We start from the raw sequence: 25,402 nt of genomic DNA on the forward strand, positions 1-25,402 counted from the left end.
TCTTGGTTTTTATGAAGGCAAACATGGCTTATTGATGTTTTTTGCCATGAAAATCATCTGTAACTGTGTTGCCTATCTAGTATAAACATCACGGGAAGTGAAAAATTGAAGTAATTTTCTGTAAATGAAGTCTTTTCTTTTAGAGAAACTTGTAATCTTCTCAAACTGTAGGCTTAACTTGGCCAGGGTGGCTATTGTCTTGGCAGAAAAAGAAACAAATCTTAATGGATTCAGAAAAGTTGCAAGAAATCAATGAACAATATTAAATTATTTTGTGGTACGAACATGCAATGTTATTGATTGAACGCTGCTTTCAGATATGTGGTGTTTGGTTACACGTCGCGCATCAAGGTGCTAAAAAGCACAAATATGTCGCACAAAAACTGTTTTCTGGAATAGAATTCTCAGAAGCAAGGCTGAGATAGTGAAGTGCAAGGATAACGTCAGTGCAATATCACCCCGTGTCTTCCAATTCCAAATTTCAATTCAATTACACTCAAACACAGTGCACTTGCTGACACGATTAAGGTTCTTCAGCGCTGTAAACTTTACGCCTTGCCTTTGTGTTAAAACTTCATGCTAGCACACGTTTTGTACTTGACTATATTTATGTATGCATACTTAACATTGGGAATTGAGGATGTTTTAACCCTTCCCTTTCTTTTTCTCTCTTTCTTGGATCTTAATTAGGTTGAGATGTTTTAGAAATAGCAAGTGGTGGACAGCGTAATGCAAATATTAATATATGAGGTAATTTAAGTTTTTTTGCCGTCTCATTTTATTTAATTCCAGTCAGTTACTATTACTTGTCTGAAGACTTGTATGTTTGTTTTTTTTTGCTCTGCAGCAGCCATTTTCACTGTTATATAAAACTTACTATCTTATAGACTGTATAATAAATGCCATAAGCACATATGCACAGTGTCAATACAGATTAGATAGATTTTCAGGTAATTAGTCCATCACATGAAGTTAAATCGCCCTGTGAGCTCTTGTAGCATTTGCTGTCATAATTTAGATCATAAATAACAAAAGCATCCCTGGAAAAATGCTTCTCGCACACAGGGATGCTAATTGTCTGTTACATTTCATAATCGAAATCTTATTAGCAAATCATCAATAAGGTCATCCTGTTACTGTTCAGCTAATTGAGGCCCTTTCTGATGTAACAAGGAGTTTGATGAGGAAGTCGGCTCCCATTGCAGAGAATAGGGGTTATAAATAGCGATATCAGGGACAGCGATGAGGCACTTCAACCCGATATAGCCATTGTAGCGTGCTGTTGAAAACAAGATGTTTCAGCTTGCTCTGTTCTAGCTAATGGCGCAAGCAATTCACCCCAAGGCACATCCAGAGCTAGTGCACTGTACCAAGTAGAAAAATGAACGTTCTTGAGATATTTTTACACAGGGAGAAGATTACATTGTGGAAGAATTGAGATGGATTATCCGTAGCTCTATCTAATCCCTCTGTTGGTGTTATTGAAATTCAATAAAGCACATTGATTTGAGGACAGACATTGTTTTCTTATTAGCTGAACCATACAGGAAGGTTTGGATCTTCCTGCTCAGTTTCAGTGTTTCAGAAAATATTCTGGGGATGCCAAACTTGTTCTTGTATTAATCACGGTCCAACCCTGTTGCTATGCACCTTTTTCTGTACTTGAGAGAATATGATCTGAGAATATGTAAAGGTATGAGAACCCAAACTACGTACCTCATGGGCGAACTTGGAGAGAGGTTCTTAGGTAGCTTTCAGGTCATTATAGCACGTCTTTTGATGAGGTCAAGTCATTACTTCTCTTCAGATTTGGTGATAAGGTATTTAAAATAAGATATTTTGCATTTACTTCGGCCATACTAAATCATCTTTAGTGGTTTTAAATTTTGTATGCTGGTATGAGTTTTTTTTAAGTTCATCAGACTTGTTTAAAAGACAGCTTACTTCAGTTATTGTTCAAACAATTTGTCACTGTCCTCGCTGTGGCGTCAAACTCCATTTTTTTTTTCAAGTAAGAATGTAAGAATGAATGAGTCAGTGCAACCTGGCCTATGATTTATATATTACTACATTACTTTTATCCCAACATAATTTCCAGTTTTGGCAGATCGCGAATTGCCACAGCTTATGTTGGAGGTAACTGTTGTCCCATTTATGTATTTACTACGAACTTATAAATCATAAAAATGAAGAATAATTTGACAGAAAAATAATTAATCTAACTATTGATAAATGCAGTGCAATTTTGATTACATGATCAGTAAAAATTGAACCTATTCAATTGTTCTCGAGTTAGATTTTAAAATAATTACAAGATTTGAGTACTGTCAGTATACTTTATAGCATTTTTGTAGTCCACATTTTTGCCTGAGAGCCGCTTCTTGATGAAGCGATATTTTGTGTGTATTTCCTTACAGTTATCTGTGACCTTTGCTGGCATTGAACATGATTGCATTTTGCGTATTGGGTGTTATCTTCTTAAACTGAAAGAAACCGCCATGACAGTTGAATGCAGTCTCACAAAGATTGATGGTGTGGTTGATATTACAGTAATTATCTCGTCCATTTGACCACAAATAATTAATAAGATAAATGGATTTTTCTTTAATGAATTTTGTGTTGAAATATTATGAATATGAAGTCACAAAAATGTGTATAAGTCGGATAATTAAGTGAGATATCAGAATTATTTATTTGAAGTGTCTTTAATCACCCTTTTGTATCAAGAGTAATAATTTTTTTATTTGGGACGGGGGGGGGGGGGGGGGGTTCAAAATAATAAACTCCAATTGTTACCAATCATTTGGAACCAGCACTTAAAGAAGACATGTTTGATGTTGTCTCCAGCTGATGCATGCCTACCACTAACTATTATTTACTCTCTCAAACTAAGCACTAGAAGTGTTTTAAAGATTTTGCAGAATTAATGATAGAAATAAGCTTAATTCCTGGATCAGCACTACCTTGGTCTATTGAGGTCTGAGATATCCGCTTTTAGAGTTAACGCACCGTGGCGGTATCACTGGTTTCTCGGAATGTGGCGGGTATTGATCTAAACATTAAGTCTGGTCTGCTAGGATGAAGATGTCTTCTTGTGCAAATGTCAAACAAACTTTGAAGAAGAAACTCTGGGAATTGGGCTGGAAGAAGGAACACGTCCTCCTGGACCAAGTACAATTACTGGCTTGCTTCGGAATAAAAAAGGTGGAAAGGCTTTGTAAACATGAAGATATATTAATGTCTGTGTAGTGTGTCATTATCTGGAAATTAAATTATTTCTGAGAATTATCTTTGATTGTCCTATCTGTTGACACAAAGGAAAGCCATCCATCAGCAGGAAGAGCTCAACTGTCAAAATACTAAATTAACCTCACTTTGTTTTATCATTGGGGAGTGGATTCGAAGTAATCTATTCTTGGGGCTGAATTTAATCCACTTTCCATGCCACAATTCCTACAGGTACAGAGGGGGATACATTTTCTGTGAGAAGTTTCTGTCAAATGCTGCAGGAAAAAAGACGCATCGTAAAGTTTTTGTTTTTCTACTCTGCAGTTGTGCTTGATATTTTTTGCAGGTACTTTTATATGTGAATAGAATGAAATAGTAATAATGCACAAGTAGTATGTGTTGGAGCAGTCAATTTTATTAAAGCAATTTGCTATTCTTTAATTTAGTCGATTAGCTTGTCAAAATGATTCACAGTATCAATTTTTCTTCGTGCCAAATAAAGTTAAATATAATCAAAATGTCTGCCTGTTTCTATTTCAGATAGGAAGAATCTTACCATTTACATTATCATCTTGATAGATTGGAAAAATTATTTGCTCAGTTCAATAACAATTTGATTAAGGTGAAAACGGGGCGCATCTTGTGCAAAGTTTTAATGAAATAATAAGATAATGAGCATTGAAGCACTGTGGATATGGCCATAATTGATCTATTAACACCAAAACACATAATCATTAAGGATAGGAAGAAATGTCCGTATCGTGTGTCTCCTGGTGATTATTCTGTTGGTTTTCCTCTAATGGGTTATGTGGTATTTATGGTTACTTATAAAAACTGGACTGGTGTGTGGAACAACCCATGAAGGCCTGTTCAGACTGGGGGTTGGACTGGAAATAGGGCAAACTTTTGATGTCAGACAACAGGATTTAAGGTGCAGTTGGGTGATCAGCAAAAACTGCCTCATATTGCTGTCAGCGCTTTAAATTTAAACTTAACAGGTTGGGAAATAATTTAAATTGATACATACAGAGCAAATGAAACTCTTCTCTCATAAACAGGTTGGGGTCTAGTGAGGTGCATTTGTCCCATTTTCAGTTCAAAATAGCTCTTTTTTGACACACTTGTAATGATTCTCTTAGGGGTAATGGAATCCTCTTAAGCCACCCAAAGTCTGCTTGAAGTGAGAGTGTTGTAGTACAGCATTAGAACACTCACAGCCAACAACCAAGTCTAAAGTTAATCGGGCTCCTTTGATTCTTGGCTTTAGTAAAAAGCTAGCGCCCTGCGTGTTGTATTTTTCACCTCTGCGCTGGGCGGGGAATCAGTTCTTATTGCTGCTGATGTCCCTGTAGACTTTCCTGCCAGCAGTCTTTAAATGCGAATTACTGGATATTTGTTACGTATATGTATACAAGTACGACACTCTTGGTATAGATTGCAGATGGAAGTCTTTCAGATTTATCCTGATAGTTGGATAGTTGGGTGTTTAGATATACCCCCTGGATCCCCCCTCTCCCCCACCCCTTGTGGACATTTTATTATTAGGATTTTTTTAAAAATCCACTTTCATCCCTGATAAATAATGTTCTTTTTCACAGGTTATTTAAAAATGATGCACATGTAGCTCAGACAGTGCTTTTTATTCAATGTTTTTGCCCACAGAGATGAACATAATATAGCTGTATGGGTTTTTTTGAAACAAATTAATAAAGGCAGCATATGAATGGAATGGTTATTGAATTAGTCGATACTGAAATAGAATTATTTTTATTGTGTGATTTCAGAAATTCAATTGTGATTTGGTTGATATGATAATCATATTTTGCTGACATAAAATTTATCATTTTGTGATTGAAACTGAAAGCTGTACAACAACAACAGCAACAACAAAATAAATAAGTAAAATAAATTTCAAACATTTGTGGAGAAACCCTGCCAGTCACTGCAGCTTGGGTTAAGGGTGGAGGAGATTTATGGAAAAGCACCTGTTAATCCTGCCATCCTCATAGGGTCAACCCAGCTGATTTTTACACAGGTGCTTTACCATGTGGTACCTTGAACCCAATCAGAAAGACTTGCTTCTCAGTGGATAAAGCTACTAGTAGTTCTATTGGGTTGAACTCCAAACACTTTGTGTTGAAACCCACTTGTACTCTAGGATGTGGTACATCTTGCCTAACTCTAGCACTTGAGGAAGACTAGAAGATCTCAGCGCTACCAGCTCCACAACGCTGCAAGGTGGCCATGTTGTCTCCCTTCAGCTACATTGAGGTCAATTTTTATCTTGGAAAGTTACCTTGCTTTTCTGAAGAACTAATTAAGTAGAGCAATATTTAACATTGGTTCGATGATGGGTGATTTGATGTTTTCAAAATTATTTTCAAGCATTGAATATATCAGGAGAAGGGATTTTTTTTCTCAGTTTCAGGTTTTTTCCTAACCACCAAGGGGCCCATATTTCACCAGGCAAAAAAGCGTGTTCCTTGCAGCTGTCTCTGTTGACTTCAAAGATTACGCGTTTTGAATGCCAGTGTGATTAATTTATTGATCTTGGATGTACTGCAATTATCACTAGATGAAAGGGACATTTTTCTTAATCTTATTCATTAATAAAATGTGACAAGAAAGCTACGCCATACATTAGTTGGCATTGCCACTGAAATTTGCCTCAATGATTTCTGATGTTTTTTAATCTACAGGAAGTTAAGAATTGCATACATAATTTGAATGACTGTTATTTTAGTAATGTTACAAATATATATTATCTTAATTTCCTGCATATGTATGACTATAAAGTGATCAGTGTTAATGGTTACATTCTATCTGTATCACATCACACCCAGTGCAGACAAAATGGCTGCCTCGTATTTCACCTCCTCTGTAGAGATGTAGAGATTGTATAGACTTAATGTACTTCCTTCATTGTTGGTAGTATCGCTGTTGTAAGTTGGAGAAATCTGTTGACGAGTCTGTCCGGACAAGGTCCAAAAGGTGTTGTCAGCTGCTGACCAGAAACGTTGATGTCCTGGATGCCAGGGGGCTCTGAAATCCACTCCAAAACTCAGCAGCATAGCAGATTAGCTCAGGACTTTGGTTTTTTGATTAATTAATTAAACTGGTCAGCTGATTGAAAAGACTCCTTTTCGGGGTTTAAATTGGACCTTGTCTGAATTGACCATATCATGAAATGTATCTTTTCATTGTGCTTTTGCATCAAAACTAGGCTTTGGTGAACAAATTTGGCAGAGATTGGTGGTCTTCTGCAGGCAACTGCTGTAAAGCATCCCACTGGGAAATTTATGTTTATTTGTGAATAAACTTAAAAATAAGAAAAAAAAAGAGTAATGCTCAATGTCTTTGTAAAACAATACCTTTTGAAAGCTTACTTTAGACCTCAAAACTTAATATGAAAAATTTAGAGAAAAAAAATGGATGTAATTTCCTGCAGAAGACTTCTCAGATTGTCCACTCTATTTGATGTACTCTTTGGCAGCATTCACAATCAAAGTTGATCCCTGGACTAACAGATCCTTGGATCAAACATGGCCGACTCACTTGAAAGCTACTGCGTAATCCATGCGGGAATCTATTCAGTGTTCTATTGGGGGATTATGTGTCAAGTTTTCAATTGAGTCGGCCATATTAAATCCGCAGATCTGTTAGTCCGCGGATCAACTTGTTCTGAATCTGCCTTTTGTTTTCTTGTCTATGCAAAGTCCTCACTGTCTTGTTTCAGTTATGGTGACATTACCCCAGAAACCATTATGGGAAAAATAGTGGGTGGTATTTGCTCCCTTAGCGGTGTGTTGGTGATCGCGCTTCCAGTCCCTGTCATAGTGTCAAATTTTAGCCGCATTTATCATCAAAGTCAAAGAACCGACAAACGCAAAGCGCAGAAGGTACGTAAGCTAGCTAAAGGCAGAGGGCCACACAGACACCGATGTCGGTGCATCGGGCTCTCAACACTCCACCACATAATACAACAACACATGCATGCATCAGCTTTTCTGTTCATGTTGTTTTCACTATTACGTGTCTCTCTCTTTCTCTCTCCCCACTCCATACATTCCCAGTGTTAGTTACCTGTCCCCTGCACTGCCTGGTTCGTATCTTTCCTGACCTTCCTAGTCAGTGTTCACCGTCGGTGTCCTGGGCTGTGCTATATATGTATCTTCCTCTGTGCTGACTGCCATCTTGGCTGAAGCATTATGGGATGCATGTTATGCGCCAGGTTTGGGATATCCTGTGTGTCGTAGGACCATCGTTGGTTGTATTTAGAGCTTCTGACTCTACTAATATTAATGATTTTTTGCACCAATTTTTTTTTGCAGTTATGGAGATATCGTCCCCAATACAATAACAGGGAAATGCGTGGGTGGTATTTGCTCACTGAGCGGTGTGTTGGTGATCGCGCTTCCAGTGCCTGTCATTGTGTCAAATTTCAGCCGTATTTATCACCAAAATCAAAGAGCAGACAAACGAAAGTCTCAAAAGGTATGATTCATGTCTCTCAATGAACGTTCCTTTGAAAGCAAGTTTGCTATCAGCATTTTGGCTTACAAACGGCTGCTCAAAAATCCATGCAGACTTCTTTAAATGTGGATTGAAAGAATTACATTAAAAGCTATCGAGGATTTCACAAGGATTAACACAGTAATGTCTGTGCATTCGGACACCATGCTTTCGTTGCCCACTGCTGATACATAAAAAATAGTTATCGAAGACACATACATGCACATGCAGAGTTGCCACCTACTTGTACACGCACATGCTGAGTTGCCATGCAACTTCACATATTCTACATACTATTTAGGACAGTTTTCCATTGTTTAAAGGACTAATGCAATTCTATTGTTAATAGATCTTTGCATTTTGAGCACATTCATGTTGCCAAATCAACATTTGCAGACACGCACACACGTACATGCACGTGCACACACATTACATTAAACATGAGCTAGAAGACCTATACAACTATACATAATGCATGATTGAATAATGTATGACAAATACTGCGGAGCATGAAATATGCAGGTTTATAATAAATCACTCCTTTCTCAGGAACATTAAAACTTCATTAGCTATGCACAAAAGCCTTCAAATACTCCCTCATTTTGGAAGCTGTGTATTGTTGTATCAGCGTTCATCTTAAAAAGATGTCATTGGTGAAATTGTCAATAATAATAATAATAATAATCTTTATTGAGCACTTTGTGTACAAGTTACATTTTACAGGCTCTCTACTCTTATCGTAACGTCTTTATAACAACTACAAAATTATACTAAGTACATATGGAATGATTACTGAAAAGTAGCACAGAATAAAACAACTATTGCTATCATGTTACATACAAATGAGACTCTCTGATATATAAATCATTCAGTTACCACTACAAATTACACAGATAAAATGAAGGTGACATATCAGAAGTGTAAATTTTCATCTAAAATTAGTTCAAAGTCATAAACTACTCCTTTATTGAAGTGAAGTCTGGCAGTTGGTATCTGTGTGTTAGAGAAAGGATACAAAATCAATAGTGCCATGATCAGCTGTCCTCATTTACTCCCTGATATAGCAGTGGGGAGTAATGTCTGGGTAGTTCTTCATAGGTTTGAAGTATGAAATTAGGGACAGCTATTAACAGGGATTAAGAAACTAACAGGGAACTTCATTGGGGATGTCATCTTTGTGGACCCAAGCTTCCTTATCTTGTACTGGCTTGGGGAATGACTTTAACATTGTTACACATAAACCTAAAAAAAAAAAGAGAAAAAAATCTATACTTAGATAAAGCTGTACTTTAAACACAAGCACATCTGGTTAAAAACAGACACAGAAATCAAACCAGCAAAAATAACCTAGATTCTGGACAAAGTGAGAGATATTGTTAGTGAACAGTCTGGCGCTACCTGAAGATTTCACACCAATAGATGGAGACACCTGTTAACCCTGCGGCCAAAAATTTCAAGGGGTAGAGGTTGGGGGACGAGTCATTTTAGATTTTTTTATCACAAAATCCGTGTGGGCCTTAGTGCTTGCATAGCACCCTGATCCAATTTTGACTCAGAGCAGTTCTTTTCTGGTCACAAGAGTGGTTTGTGTGTACCCCCCCCCCACCCCCCCCACCCCCCCCCCCCCCACCCACCCCCACCCTTACCCACTTCTCCCACCCATCTGCCATTTCTAACAACTGCATGAGGGCGGAAAAAAGTTAACATGAACCAACAGTTCAAGGAATGCTTTCAGGATTACCAGTCTTACTGTATACAAAATGTTTACGTCTGTGGTTTATTACTGTACATGCAGAGTCCATAGGGAATAATGTCACCTGTCTAAATTAGTCATGGCATACTAAGTACTGAAGAATTAAGATGAAATGTGTTGCCAGGAGTTGGTTTAAAGGCTGGCAGTCAAGTATACCCTTTCCCTTTTCCCTCTAACATGTACGCAGGCACGCACACACACACACACACACACACACACTGTCATGCAAAGACTCACCTCATATACACAAACACCACACTCACACACGGATACACACACACACTTGCACACATCACACATGGACGTGTATTCTCACACTCATGGACACGCACATACACATTTACACACGCATCATTCATAGACATGTATCAGCTCACACCACATGTACACACACTGGACAAAAGAAGTGTCACCCCTACTGAGCCAATACTATGGGGGAGATAAATGACTGCGGAATGATATGCTCCTGGTATCATTTTATTAACATCAAATTTCACAAAAAATCACAAAATGAGAACAAAATATACATTCTACCAAAATATGCAGTTTCAAGTCCAAAATTAGCACTTAGTGGCATAGCCACGTGACCTAATAATAGGTGCCAGTCTACGAAGCAAGGTTTCATATAATTGTCTGATGCGTTCAGGGCTAATGCTGTCCCAAGCATGAAACACTGAATATAATAGAGTTTCTCTGCTGGTTAGGCGGGCATTTGTAAAAAGTTTTGACATATCATTCCACACATTTTCTATTATGTTTGCATCCGGACTCTGGGCAGGCCACATCACCCTGCAAATGTCCTGTTGGTCAAACCAATCATCAACTGCTCTGGGCCTGTGACAAGGAGCATTGTCATCCTGGTGAACAAATGGATAATTCCTGTCACCAAACATGTTAGTAATAGATGGTAGCAAGCCTGACTCCAAAACATCGATATATTTCTAGTGATTCATGTTTCCATCAACCACTGTCAATTCGCCCAAGCCATGGATGCTGATGCAGCCCCACACCATGACGAATATGCTGCTCCGGGTTCGAAAATTAAGTGCATGTGGTTCAAATGCTTTACCAGCAGTTTGCCAGCATAGTACCCGTCTGTCATCAGAGGTCAGACCAAAGCGACACTCATCAGAAAAAAATATATAGGACCAATTGTCATGAACTGTCCAGTTCCAGATCCTGTTGACCCTAGTTTACTCTACGTTGCCTGTTTTGTAACGATATAAGAGGTTTCAGTCTTGCTACCCTGCTGTACACTCTCTGAGCATGTAACCGACGCCTAGCAATTTTCACAGACACATTCTTATGTGTGAAATTGTTCCACTGTGTTGTCAACTGACAAGCAGTGTCGAACTTTGACAACCTGGACATCAAAATCAGTCGTCGGTCTTCACGGCCAGTATTTTTTCTTGGACGACCCATCAGAGGCAATTTGTCTCTTGATCCAGCGTTTCTATACCGAGATCAGACCCTCTGCACGGTTCTGACTGAACAATTCAATTGTATCGATATTCTGACATTGCTTATATTCCGCCTCTTCAGGTTAATAACTTGCACCTATAACCGTTAGATAATTGCCTGTATCTTGCCATATTGGAGGAAGAAAGGAATAACATTTGCTGTACATGTACAAGACCAACAATACAATCCCATGGTATAGCGGTTTTATACTCATTAGTCACATTATAAGTAGACCAGGCATTATAAGTACCCAAGATCTGCCTACTTTTATTACTCTGAGTTAGGGGGTGACACTTCTTTTGTCCAGTGTGTGTACACCCACACACTCATGGACACGTGCACACACACATGACCTGTACACACACACACACACACACATACACACACACACACACACACACACACAGAGTGAATGTACATGCTAACTAAACACCAATAGCCAGCAGCTGAAGTCTCTAATCATCAGGTCTGTGTCCAGCAATCAATACAGTGAACTGATGTGGATAATGGCGTCCAGAATGACCTGTGGGACTTAGGCTGTAAACAGCTTACATCTCTTCCCTTTAAATAACTTGGAATACTTTTAGTCAGTTTGTTTAAATGTTGATTTGATTTTGAGGTTATTTTTTTCTCCAATAAGTTTAGACCGTATATTTGAAGTTTTGACTATTCACATACCTTGAATGTCTTACAGACAGGTAAAATTCTCCAGGGGTAGATTTTCCAGTCCCTTGTCACGCGTGATTTTCAGCTTTTTAAATCAGTGACATTGGTGGTCCATGAATGTACCCCCCCCCCCCATTTTCTTTTGAAGAGAAGATGGCCAGTTTTTCAAAGCGACTTCAGTTTCTTTCCTTTTTGTCTCTTCGTTATCCCCACCCATTCATATTTTCATTTAAGCCCACCCCCCAAAACCATTTCTACACAAAGGTTTAAAAGTTGACAGTTTCAGAATGGAATTTGAACATTGTCAATCTTTTGAGAACTCCCCCCCCCCCCCCCCCCCCCCCCATAGTACATATGACCACAGTATTAGTTCTAACATAGGTTTGTTGGACAATATTGTTTTTTTTTATTCATTTCCTCAACAAAACAAAAACAAATGCACCCAGCCATGCTTTCACACACATTCTGAAATCACCTGTGTGGTTTTTATTACATTTCTAACAAAATTGCAACATTTTCATTTGCCTTTTTGACTAACTAAACACATTTTGCGCTAATTGTTCTTTGTGTAAATTGCTATTATCTTTGCACAATTCAATAAGGATTTTTTTTACACACTGATTGTAAACTAACATGGATGATGATTTCATTAGTATCATTTTATAGTTTTTAATTTTAAGACAGATTTTTGAAAGATTAATAAAGAATATTGTTTTGTGGCAGTGGCATGGTTTATGCTTGAATTTGAGATTTGCGTTATTGACTTGATGGTATATTATTAAAAGCTGGCACAATTTCATATTCAGCAGGCTGAACTAGAAGCATTTCTGAACACGCCTGAGTTTCAGCTGGTTCAGGTAGCCAGGGTGCATTTCAAACAAAATTAGTTTTATTTCATTTTTTTTCCCCAGAAAAGTGGAAAAAGGGATAAAGATTTTTTCCTGCCATTGAAAATTTGTTTGAGTGGTTTTGAGCTTCTTTCAAAAAATCTTTGCATATTGTGCATTTTTTACTGTTTTTCTACCCTTTTTAAAGGGTCTTGCGGTGCTTATTATGCTATAAGTGAATACTTTAATAATGAGAAGAAAATGCTAAAATTCTTAGCTTTTAAGAATAACATCAGCATTGTAACATTTTTTTTTTAATTTCAAATGCATAGTTTTTCAAGTATTTTCTTTTTCTGAGTGTTTTTAAAACTTTCTTATGGATTTTTTTTGAAAATTATTGAATTGGCAGCTGAGATTTGATTTTAATTAAACTAATTTTTGTAGTTGGGATATGATTTTAATTGAAATATATTTTTATGTAAATAAAAATAAACAGCTTTAAATGAATTCCATTAATTTTACTGACTTGTGTGTGTTACAGAAAGCCCGGCTAGCAAGGATAAGAATGGCCAAAAATGCAAGTGGTGCGGCTTTTGTAGCACGAAAGAAAAAGGAAGAAGAGCGAATACGGCTGCAAGAATTAGGTCAGGAGCCTGAAGATAAAGATGATGCAGACGTATTTGAGCTTCAGCACCACCATTTGCTGAGTTGCTTGGAAAAAACCACAGTAAGCCTGGTTTTACTGGAGTTTGATTTTAAAGCACTGGAGACATTTTAACGTTGGTTTTGAATGAGGTCCATGTCTGGTTACATACAGGAATCCGATCAATTCTTGATGAATTAAAATGTCTCTGTTAGTAGGACTGGGCTACAAGCTGTTAACTGTACTTATTCAAGGATAAGTTAGACTTACAGACTAGTTAAGAACCAATAATACACGCAAGCCATCTTGCAGGTTTTCTGTGCTGCCATACGATGTTTTTATGTGTGAGGTCATCAAGACAGGAAAGCCTGCATAACTGGTAACTGAACAGAAACTGAAAACTGAATTTTTGGTCATTTTGATATATGCAAACTTGTTTCGAAAGTTCAGTAAAAAAAGAAAGATGAATTATGTTTTCTGCACTGTGGAACTACATTGGTTCACGGTGCCCGTGTCATATAACAACAAGACAGGTGGTCCCATGAACCCATCCTTGACTAACTGTTGTTGCAAATAAGTTGTTGGCTAAATTTTTTATATCAGAATGAGAAAAATCTTGTTTATGATATCAATAGTAATGAAAAAGACATTGGAAAACAAAGGGAAATCATATTTAGCAACGAATAAATAACTTCTGAAGGAGTTGAAGTAATTACTTTTTCCAAAGTTGATTGGGGCACTTTAGTGGATGATTTAATATTTCATGGTTGTTCTTAATTTAACAGTTATGCAAGTTTGACAAATGAACAGAGAATTCAACTGGCAGTTGTCAGTCTCCATACTTGATAATCTAAACTAAATACGCAGTTAGATTAAATGTGTTATTGGAAGAGACGAATGCCTCATTTAGTAATTCCTACAGTAATGGGCAAGAATTGCAGTGAATGGGCACTGTAATTGTTCCTGTTACGTTTCTGTAATTGTAATAATTGGACCAATATTCCAGAAGTTCTGGGCCTGATTTCCCTTAAGAATTTATGTTGAAAGTTGATCTTTACTTCAAGATTGAAATTTATATTCACAAGTTCTTCAGTTTAGAATGATTTAGTAGTAATTCACCGTACCTAATGGTGTTGAGATTCTCCAACTGAATGTATTTGGTCCTACCGTCAAATTCTTATGGTCATGGGGCTGAATTTATGGCTCCAGAGCTAAATTTGTGTGACCCTAGAGCTGAAAGAATTTGGTCTAAGAGCTGAAATTTATTTGGTCCATGAAGTGGCTGTATTCTATGTTAGAACTAAGTTAATTTTGTCAGAGTGATGACTTTTTTTGGCCTTACATTGGAATATAGATTTAGAGCTTAATTTACATTCCTTATTTCTATGGCATTTCTTTTCAACACCACTTTTCAGCTGATTTCTCTTTCTTTTCTTCCCAGGACCGCGAGTTCACAGACATGGACGTGAACTATAACGGTCAGCCCACCAAGCTCCTAGGCACCCCTCCTCTCACCCCCACCATGTCTGTCCGCTCCAGGGACAATAAAAACAGAACCACCGGTTGCTGCGCCAGGAAATCTTCTAGAAAAGTAAGTCTCTGTGTTGGGTACTACTGGGTACCGTCTGTGGTGCAATGAAGGGAATTTTAAATATATTTGATTTATATACACTGGAGAGCCTTGTGTGAAGATTTGAGTACAAAATGGGTATTGTTGATCATGGTTTGTCATAAACAGATGCAAGTTAGTTTCTTCAAAGGACGCTCTACATGTGGGAATTTCCATGGTGGCCTTAAAAAATCACCAACTATCACTATATTGCTACACACACACACACACACACACACACACACACACACCTTCCTTTACCTGGGTGGGTGAACAACCACATAGTTTTTGATCAGAGTGTACTGATATCAGCAGTTAAAAGCAAGGATTTACCTTGCCTTGAACATTGGCTCATTTCTCAAGAGTATATAGGAAGATGCAAAACAGTGGCATGTATGTATTTAGTGTCCATCTAGGCAAAAGTAAATAAGTCATTTTTCCACAAACTTTATTACCCAGTTGTATTTTGAGAACAGCCAAATTTTTTGGCAGTACTATGTCTCAACTGATGTTGGTTGTTGGATTATAAATATCCCCATCTTTCTACAGAGACAGCAAACAAAACAGAAAGTAGTTCATGTTGGAACTCACTTTATTTGGGGTGAAGGCTCTTTGGAAACTAATTCATAGTTGCTATGGCAACAGCAGTCCCCCACCAAAAGATAAGCTAAATTTACTTAATTATCTAACTGTAAATGGGGGATGAATTAGACTGTCTGTGAGTTTAAAAAAAGTCTTTAAAAAGTAGAACATTTTGTGGGAGCACATGATAATACCTTGATCTACACTGTAACAAAAACAAATATTCAGTATAATGGCTGTATGAGTTAAAAGGCTCTGCAAATTTATTAATAAAAAAAAAAAAAAAAGGAAAAGAAAGGTTGGCATACAAATCCAATGGGCTGCTTAAGATTACATGAGGTTAGTCAAGTTCACAAAGAGGTAATTTAAAAGCCAAATGCTGGAAAACTCCTTGCAAGTAAAAAAGATCTATTGTTTTGGGAGTTAGTGGGAAGTATGAAGAGCATTTAGAAGAAGAGTATGATTGAGCCAAATGGTACCTGGATCAATTATTTGAAACACTTTGGGTGAAGTCTGTCTCTCTTCCTCCCAGTGATAAAAATTTTGGAACAATTTAAAGAGCGAGAAAGAAAAAAATAGATCTGTGAACAATAATGGAATTATGGTGGCAATTAGTTTTTGAAAAAAGTACTTTCGTGGCAAGGGTGCCAATCCAAATGAAATGCAAAGGGCATACAGCCGCACAGTGAATAATGAATTCCCAGACAAAGATGGCTAGCACAATAATGGTAAGCAGTAACATACCCACTCTGGAATAAAGACATACCAAGGTCATTATCTACTACAGAAAATTGTCTTTTTCCTGAAACTCTAGATGGAATATGCATCTTCACCTGTCTTGGGGATTTAATTGTCTCAGTTCTGAATTATTAACTCTGCGCCTGGAATAAATGCAAGGTTCAGTGCCCATTAAGCTAAATTTTGGTCAGTTTTTGTCGAAATGTTGACAAAATACGTAAAATGATTGTACCTGATGGCTTAATAGATTACTACATGATGTTTATTTAGTATTACAAATACATGTAATAATTTTCTGTACTTATATAATGCCATTGACTGTTTCATTTGAAATGACCCCTTTTGTTTATTAAATTGATACATTTTTTATTATTAATATGGTATTTGTTTTCTAATTTGACACCAAGGATATGTCGATCTTTAGCTAGGCGTGTTGTATTCTGATATTTACAGAGGGAAGAGAAGAATTGATTCCATGAACTTGTAGATAAATGTACATACACATTATATATACAGATAGATACATGTATACATACATAGATGCATGCACATACAGATCATGCATATTCATAACATATATATACAGATACATATAGAAACATAAAGATACATACTGATAACATATTTGAAACCTGTGGGCCGGGTCACATGATGGAGCCAGCAAAGTTTTGCGGTGTTTTGCTTCTTTGAAGCTTAATGAAACTCCCTAGTTACATACAGAGATCAATCAAAAAGATGAGAATTACTATAATAAATCTGAATGAAAAGAAAACTCAGTACCTTGAATAGAACATTCAAGTTAGCAGTTTTTTTTATCCCAACGAAACTTTCATTATTTATTTCGCTTGTCTAAAATACTGTATAATGGCACTTTATTTGATTTGTACATGTAGTAATAGTTTGTAAACATTTCTAAATAATTTTGACAGCTTTTTATTAATTTGTTTAATTGTGAAGGATGGCTTTCTCAGTTGCCATCTTCCTCTTCCTGCCAAACTCAGCCATATTGTCAATACAGCCATTTCCACAGCCCCTCCTTAGAGACACCTTATTTCTCGTTTTCTTTTGTTTTATCTATTTTTAGACACGGGAGTCCCTGGAAACAGAAGACCTTAATGATATTAATGTAACCCAGTGATCTTAATTCAAGTTTTTGGCACATGTAAGGGTCTTGGTATCTCCAGACAGTCTAGCAGACGGGTTATTTTGTGAACTCTCACCTCTTCTTCTTCTTCCTCACCAGTCTTCAGGCCATTTTCACCAACAATAAAAAAAATTTAAGACAGAAAGTTGGTCCAGACTTTTTGACTGAAAATGTATGTCTTCTTCAAGGCAGAAGAGATCTGTAATTGTCTACTTAATGAAACTAAATTTTAGTCTGAGTAAGGACAGACATATCTTTCTCTTGATACTTAATTATTAAGATAAGACTTTTCATTTATGCAGTCTACTATTGATTTTTGTTCTGTCAAAGTAGACTAAATATTTTAGTTAAGACCAACTTTCTCTTCTTAAACAAGTACCAGTAGCCTACACAGACTAACATTATCCCATAGATATGCAACCAGCACAAGGTGTGATTTCCTAGGTCTGCCCCTCCCCCTTTTACTGGATGATTTTTTAAGAGTACAAGGAATACCAGTTTCACCAGTTTTAATGTCAGATGACGCTTTTGAGGTCCCAAAAAGATAATCTTTAAGAGTGCCCTTTAATTTAAAATGTGAACAACACAGGAAGTGCCTGCGACCACCTACTGCCTGAAAAAAAGAATTGATTTTTTAAATTTAGATGTTATTGACCATGGGATCCCGGAAAACTGGGAAACCATTTTCTTTGTAATTACAATATTTAATTATAGAGTATTTTAAGGTCCTTTTGCAGTTTCTGAATCTCCCCTGTTACCTAGCCTTTTCCAAGAAATGCACATCTTATCCTTGGAAAGGGAATAAGCTTTAAAACCATCCATTTTGATTTGGCTCAAGTCCCTCTCACAAACTGGTCTGAAGGCGTCTATTATAGTCTGGCTTTGAGAAGCTCGCTAATCCAGACAGTGAGATAATTCGGAGAGAATAGTGCTTTGAAACTATCAGCATAATCGTGCCTGCTCATTATTCTTCAGAAAGAAAAGCGCAGTCTTAGACCCGACCCGTGAGCTTTTGTATTTAGATACGGTCTTCTTCCTTTTACCAGATTATGAAAAATGTGCTGCCGAAGATAAAACTCCCAGCGGTGGTTGGTGTGCATATTACTGTATAGAAACGAGCAGGTGCCCTGTCAAATTGTTTCTAAATACGGCCCAGTTTGGTCAATTATATCAATATTGAAAAGAAAGTTGTTCCTCTTGAATGATAGACCTACTTACCAGCGCGGCCCCATGGGGGGGATGGGAGTTGAACATTTGTCAAATATAAGAAGGAGATTAGGTGGTAATATTATTCCAGGGGTGAGCTCAAATTGACTGCTGTGTAGAGGGGATATATTTGTGCATTCAAATTCTTAAGTTCAGGCTATTCCTCAAAGAATTCCCCAGGGTCTGTTGGCAGTGAAAGCTGCACGTCACATCAGCTTGAAGGGTGGGGATTGCCTCCAACGTCCCTGGGGTGCTTTCACCTGATCCCCAGGGGTCTGGCCTGTTGAATTACCAGGTTTTCTGTGCGTGATGATTACTGATTGTAATATCCTGCATGTTGATTAAATGCGTAGTGACATTTATTGTGAATGAAACGATAGCCTAATAGCATACTCAGAAAGCATCAGCTTTGGTCATTTTGGCTTTGCACTGATCTTTAAGGTTGGCAGAAAAGATTTAATTAAACAAAAATTGTATTAATTTATTTATTTGTTTTTTGTTTTTTCTCAAAGCCCATTGTTTACTTCAAAATTCCTACATGTGATACCCCCACCCCACCCCACCCCCACCCCCACACCACCCCACCCCACCCCACCCCTCCCCACACCACCCCACCCCATACCACCCCACCCCACCCCACCCCTACCAACCTGCACCCACTCCAGCACAAATGCACCTGTGAGGTCCCCCACCCCCACCCCTCCTTACCCATCGTCACCCACCCCTGAGGTGTCTTTCTGTACATTTTACATGGACTAGTAATATGGATCACACGCACCTGCAGAAATGACCCGTTTTTTCCTGATTGACTGATGGATAATTGCATGAACCCATAAACATGTTAGAACTGCACTTCTACTACTAATGTTATTTGTGGGCGAATGTGACTTCCATCGCTGAAGGAGAAATGTAGTTGATAACAGCTTGGACTAAACTAGATATTTCTGGAATTGTTTACACTATAGATTCTGAGAGTTATTGTCTACAAGATTTGTGCCATGTGTTGATATTCATTAAATTGGTTGAATAAAACTGTTATGAATCAACATCCAAGATTGATCAGTATTTTTGAAAATTGAATAATACTATGAAGTAAACTGTTAAAAATGATATCTGGTTAAAATGTCTACAAATGTAAATAAGGCATGATTTTGGGGTACAGTGGAAAATAACTGAAGCTGGGCAAAATCTGTTTTTGTATTTTTTCTTAACACCACCTTCATTGAAATGACAAGTATGAACTTGTATCGATTTCTCAATATGTAATTTTAAAAAAATCATTCACCTTTTTTTTTCTGCCTTTTTCCAGCCACTTAAGAATTCCTCAGACGCAGAGGAATTGAACGACATCAGTATTCGCATCCCCTCCAGTAATCGCAACTCACGGTCCAGTCTAAACGCCATGAGCTACCCGACTAGTTCCAACAGCCGACCCAACAATATACAAACCACAGCCGTAGTGAGCATGCCCAACACGTCGCCTGGCAACATGGGAAACTCCCAGGATTCCCTGCACACGCCCAGCACGGCCAGCACAGTGTCTCCAGCAGGGGGCGTGGTGAGAATCTCCACCTTATAGCACAGAGGGTGTTGTGAGGACGGTGGGGCCCCCCTCCCCCGGGGGGTCTCACCCAGGGGGTCTCGGCAGGTCCTGCTAGGGTCTGTGTCATAATGGGTACGTGGCTGTCAAGGTGCAACAGGTGACATGCCGCTACGGGGACACTCACACATTTACCTTCACTAAAAGAATTATGAATAGTATCGTTATATATACATATAACATATTGCTTATCATGCATAGATATGTATTTTACATGTATTTGTGTGTGATAAACAATTCATGTGGTGATGGTATACGAGTCTTAATGTTTTGATTAGTCATGGAGTTGAATTTCAAACGGCCATTATGGTTGTTAGTATAGCTAATGTAGACTTATTTAAGAACAAAAAAAAACTGTTACTGTATATAGTCTGTGGTCAGTCCTTTAGCACATAGTTCACATCTTTTATTACATTTGTACACTTCAATTCATGACGTGTTAACGCATTTAGTTTATCTTTTAACGCTAAGAAGTGTCTGCGTAAATGTACTGAAGTAGCTAGGCGTTGCTAGAGGATAAAGTGTAGGACTCTCTCTCTTTTGAGGCAGTACTGCTGTGAATTCTAGTGCTCAGTGAGCACACAATGTGATGTGACTGTTGTAAAACAGACTGCGATTGGCTCTCGCAAACCATGTGACCAGCTGTCACAGACGGGGGTTTCCATGGTTGCCATTTATCTCTATTTTTAGTTAGCACTTATGTATAGGAAATTTTGGAAGAAATTGTGAATATGATTGACCTGCTGCATGTGAAATGCTCAGGCAAGTTTTTCCCGTCTAGGGAAATTTTTAAAAACAGTACTTATTAGTGTGTTTGGGTGAGTTGGCATACATGTAAAATCTGTTTCCATTTTTAATGTATATACACTGTGTCTGATGGTTGTATTTGATGAACACTCAGTCTGATTTAGAGTAGAGGGAAATGTTTTCATGGATGTTTAAGAAATAATTGCACCTGGTTCCTAGGAGAAAAAGAAAGATAGAGTAGTAAATTGTGAGAAAAATAGAAAAAAGAGTGACAGTTTCACTGTAGTTGATGTGTCCACCTATTGCTATTTTTTCTTCACGCGGGATTGTTATCATTACAGACCATGTAGATCGAAGCAATTGTACACATGATACTAGCCGTAGTAGGGATGTTTATTTTTCTTCTTCATACTCAGTTTAATTTTACAACACCTTGGTTTTTGTTTGCAGTGTTGAAAGTGAAAGAGAGCCCTCTTCACTTCTTGTTTGTTCACTTAGTTGTTATTTGTTGCATCTTCCTTTTTGTTAAAATTCCTTGCTTCGTATTTTTATGACAGAAGCCATAAACCACCTCTCTAGGTTCTAGAAAAATCAATTTCTTGTCACGTAACTTGGGTTTTACCTTGAAATGACATCCGCTGTTATTATACAGAACATTTCCACAAACCCACTCCGATACTGATCCAATTAAAGTGGCAGGAGCAAAAGGGTATCATTTCAAAAGGGTTATACCTATCCATTCATCCAGCTTCCATCTTACGTATCTATTTCAAGTACATTATAATCTGTTGATTTTATTTATTATCTGTATCCACAATATGTTTTGTTTTAAGCACTGATGACTTAAACTTTTTTCTGGACTTCATTCACAAAACAAAGGTCTTTTAAGCAAACCGGTTTACTGCACTTAGTTGGCTTGCAATTATGTATTAAGTTTTCTTTTTTTAATTTTCAACGAACCACTTTCTGCAGTCATTTTCTGCAGGTAGATGTAGAAATTTATTGCTCTCAGAATCCCCGTGTCACTGATCAATATCTATGCTGACGTCACAGATGTTCATCACTAGTTTTCTATGTTCAGCTGGAAGGCATGGTTAAGCTGTGTATGAGTTGCAGAATACCTTGCTATACACCTGATTTTTCACCACTCTGTGTCCTTTTATTTCTGCTCTTTCTTAATTTTAAATGTTCATGCTCTCTATTGATATTTAACTTTGTATTTTTAATTCTTCTGCCAGGCTTTTATAAAAAATTTGAAAGAATCTCAATTGTGATTTTAGGCTTCTTGCATAAAATTTATATATATATTTAATTTATCTTTAAAACATTATAGTTGAATTACAATCATTGTTATAAGGGAAAGATTGAGGGTGAACATGAAGAACAATTACCTCGAAAAGTGAAATGTACTTGTGTGTAGATTTCAGCATAATATATTTCTTACGTACGTGTTTTGTCTCCGGCAACTGTGTGCACTTTGACATGTTTGTGCTATGGCACACTTTTTACAGCCTTATATGTATATGATCTTATTCATCTTACAAAATCATAGACATATGTATACAATTTTTAAATTAAATAATGAATGAATAGTGGATTGTGGGAAGGTCATGTGATCACTGTGCACGTTACGTTGTGTTAAAGAACCACTACAGTTAGAAGCATTCTGGAAGAATTCTCAATCTGACAAACACTTGATTGACATTTATTCATATGGAATGAAATTTTCATGGGTTGTTTACCAATATTTTAAACTTAATTCTGGAGATGGGCGGGAGGTATATATTTAATGCAGGTATTTTAACTTATCCTATCTGATTCTTATAATTTGCATATTCTTAACCTATAGGATGAAGTCATTGAACATTTTTAGAAACTTGTTTGGTCAGTCTGTTTTGACTATTTGGAAATTTTGACCTCAGTGAGCTGAAATTAAAATTTTTAATTAAAATTGAAATTTATTTATTTTATTGCAGTAAAAAGATACTTTGTCAAAATTGCAATGCATTTTTTTTTATTCATGTATAATCTTTGTGGCTGCATCCTATCTTAACACCATATATTTCAACCAGCAAAATGTTAACACTGATGGCAAGTGACAGGATACACTTCAGTATTTTCTTCTATTATTTTCTGATGGACAAAAATAAAAAAAGAGCTTCCAGGATGCTTCTGGGTAGGTTATATCTGTTGATGGCTTATAAGATAGCCAAAATGTAGTGTTTGCATATATATGTTAACAGTGCATGCACAAGATAATGCATAATACTCAACTATAAGACTATTCTTCACTGTGCCAGCTATACTCCATACGTTGTTTGATTGGTCCTTTGAATTCCAAATCCTGTTATTCTTTCATTGGAGCTGTTACAAGGCAAAAGCGCTATTTCTAGACTACATTTTTTTTCATGTGTATTTTCTTTTTTTTTTTGTACCACAGGATTGTAAGCAATACAGAATCAACCAATCTTATCCGGTAAACTGTCAGAAACAGCCGATTCAATAAGAGAAAACCAAATGCAAAGTAAAGTCAATTTGGTCCCAAGGGCGGCATTAGAACCTACCTGTAATCAGTCAATACTTCTCAATCTATTAATGGCGGCACTAAATCACTTTTGCTGCATTTATACAAGTCGAGATCTAGAGGGTGCCAGAGACGACTGTACTGCGTCACGGTATTCTTTGATCGTTATCAGAAAATAACCCTACGTGACATTATGTGTGCGAATTTTCACTTTCATATATTCATTAGTAACCAGTATATAAGAAATAAGTTGTCTCTTGCACTGTGAAATGATAATAACTTTGCTGAACTTCGAAATGGCCGCCCGTTGCCCCATCCTTGGCTGACGTGACTTGATGCACGAATACAAAAATAAAAGTTTCACAGTGATGACATAGGCTGACAGAGTGTTCACCTGTAGGTTACATAAATAAGGGTGGAGTGCAGTTATGTTTTGCACCTGAATAATAAAATTCCCAGTTTCTGTGTCTGTCCAGTCACATTCACACTGGAATGATGGTTGGCATTTGTGGTGAATTTTTATATCCTACAAGAAACACTTGTTTTTTAATAAGTGCAGAAAGAGACTACCAAAATTTATGCTCCAAATTTCACAGATTGTCCGAGAAGCTTTCCCACCTCCCCTTATTTGCTGTCAATCTTCGGGTTCATTACACATAGTCAGCTCAGACAGGTACTCAGAATAGTTGACTTCGACCAAGGCGGTTAGGTTTCTGTCTTTTTTTGGTTTGTTAGTTAACAGCTGAACTGATAAAGTTTTGATAAACTTTTCAGGATAGGTAAGAAATGGACTAACATTGAATTGTTTAGATGTTGGTCCATTTACTGATAACTGAGGAGAATTAAGCTGCCTTGGCAGAGGTCTGCACTCTCTGAGCACCTTGGCGGAGGTCTGAGGTCTTTGTAGCTTGGCTGTGTAATCACTGTTGAATTAATGAGTTTATCTGGAACCACATTTTGGCCGTTATTTTGGTTCGACTATGAATTGGCCCATACCGGCTGCTGATTGCTAGCATCAATCTAATGTAGTCATTTTCACAGGTGCTTAGATTCTGTGTTTACTGCTGATGCTATGGCAACTGTCATTTGTTTTATTTATTAAGTTTCATTTACTGGAAACAATTGAAGTAGAGGTTGAACCACTGATTTTCTGTGATCCTACCGTTGACTGTGGTATGGGAGTTTTTTCTTTAGAAAAAATCTTTTGCATTTTTTGTGTGAAGTGTGAAATAAAGGGGGAAGGTCTTCTGGATCATTTAGGAATATTATAATTTAGGAATATTTACATTATATGGTCTTTTTTTTAATATTCCTTTATAACATTTGTGTTGACTAGTGTTGCTTATAAGAAATGTTGAGGTTACTATCTCTACAACTATGAGATTTTTATGTATAATGTGACATTTATTGTACACTTTAACTGCCAGTATTATCTCACTCTGGGATTTGCACATTTTCTTGGATGTAAATGGGTCAGCAAATGTTATATTTACAAACTTTTTGACAACACCATGAAATTGTTATAAAATGTACTAAGTTTAAATTAACATAATATGGAAATAACTCATTTAAGTGGGACAGACAGAAAAACCAAGAGTAATGGACCGAAGTGGCCCTTAGAGAGTGCCCCCCCCCCCCCCCCCCAACACCCCCACCTTACTATTAGGTTGTGTTTGACAACACGTGTGCAATATATTTACACATATTTAATGGAACTCACCCCTTTTTTATTACTTTTACTATATGAATGGTGAATGTTGCTGATAAACACGAGTATATCATACCACTATTGTACAGAAATAGCAGAGCATCCGAGAATCCTGCATGGTATATGTATATATGAGTTTCAAACCTCGCACTTTTTGAGATTTTAACTTACATTTAACATAAGTCTATTACAGTAACTGTAACATATTATTATCTTATCAGTCCAGGTAGTCTATTTGGCTTAGATGATGAATTCATGCATTTACCATGAGATGTCACCGCTGCATATTAGTCTGTCTTGAGAGTCCAGTTTCCATCTATATTGCTGTGTTGGCAATTCATGTCTTGTTTCAATAAACCATGTTTAAATATACGAAATCACGGTCTTGTTCTCCATCGCCCCCCCCCCCCCCAAAAAAAAAAAATAATAATAATAATAATAATAATGATATTAG

At 37.2% G+C, this 25,402-nt stretch overlaps 1 protein-coding gene across 4 annotated transcripts in view; it reads left to right on the top strand.

Moving 5' to 3' along the window:
- LOC106152918 (potassium voltage-gated channel protein Shal) overlaps positions 1-25,325 on the top strand; it is a 46,677-nt gene extending 21,352 nt beyond the window's left edge. Inside the window, exons 2-6 of one of the 4 annotated variants that reach the window (XM_013526679.3) lie at positions 6,965-7,127; positions 12,989-13,174; positions 14,532-14,681; positions 17,104-17,181; positions 19,679-19,850. In XM_013526679.3, coding sequence (XP_013382133.1) covers positions 6,965-7,127; positions 12,989-13,174; positions 14,532-14,681; positions 17,104-17,157 — 553 coding nt within the window. In that variant the 3' untranslated portion in view covers positions 17,158-17,181; positions 19,679-19,850. Of the gene's footprint in view, positions 1-6,964; positions 7,128-7,559; positions 7,723-12,988; positions 13,175-14,531; positions 14,682-17,103; positions 17,182-19,678 lie in introns of those variants that run through there. The other 3 variants (XR_001237383.2, XM_013526673.2, XM_013526665.2) reach the window with 3 other exon arrangements.
- Positions 25,326-25,402: the final 77 nt, after the last annotated feature.

Source organism: Lingula anatina, chromosome 6 (assembly GCF_051362555.1).
Source record: "Lingula anatina isolate TDL-2025a chromosome 6, LinAna3.0, whole genome shotgun sequence".
Lineage (NCBI taxonomy): Eukaryota > Metazoa > Brachiopoda > Lingulata > Lingulida > Lingulidae > Lingula > Lingula anatina.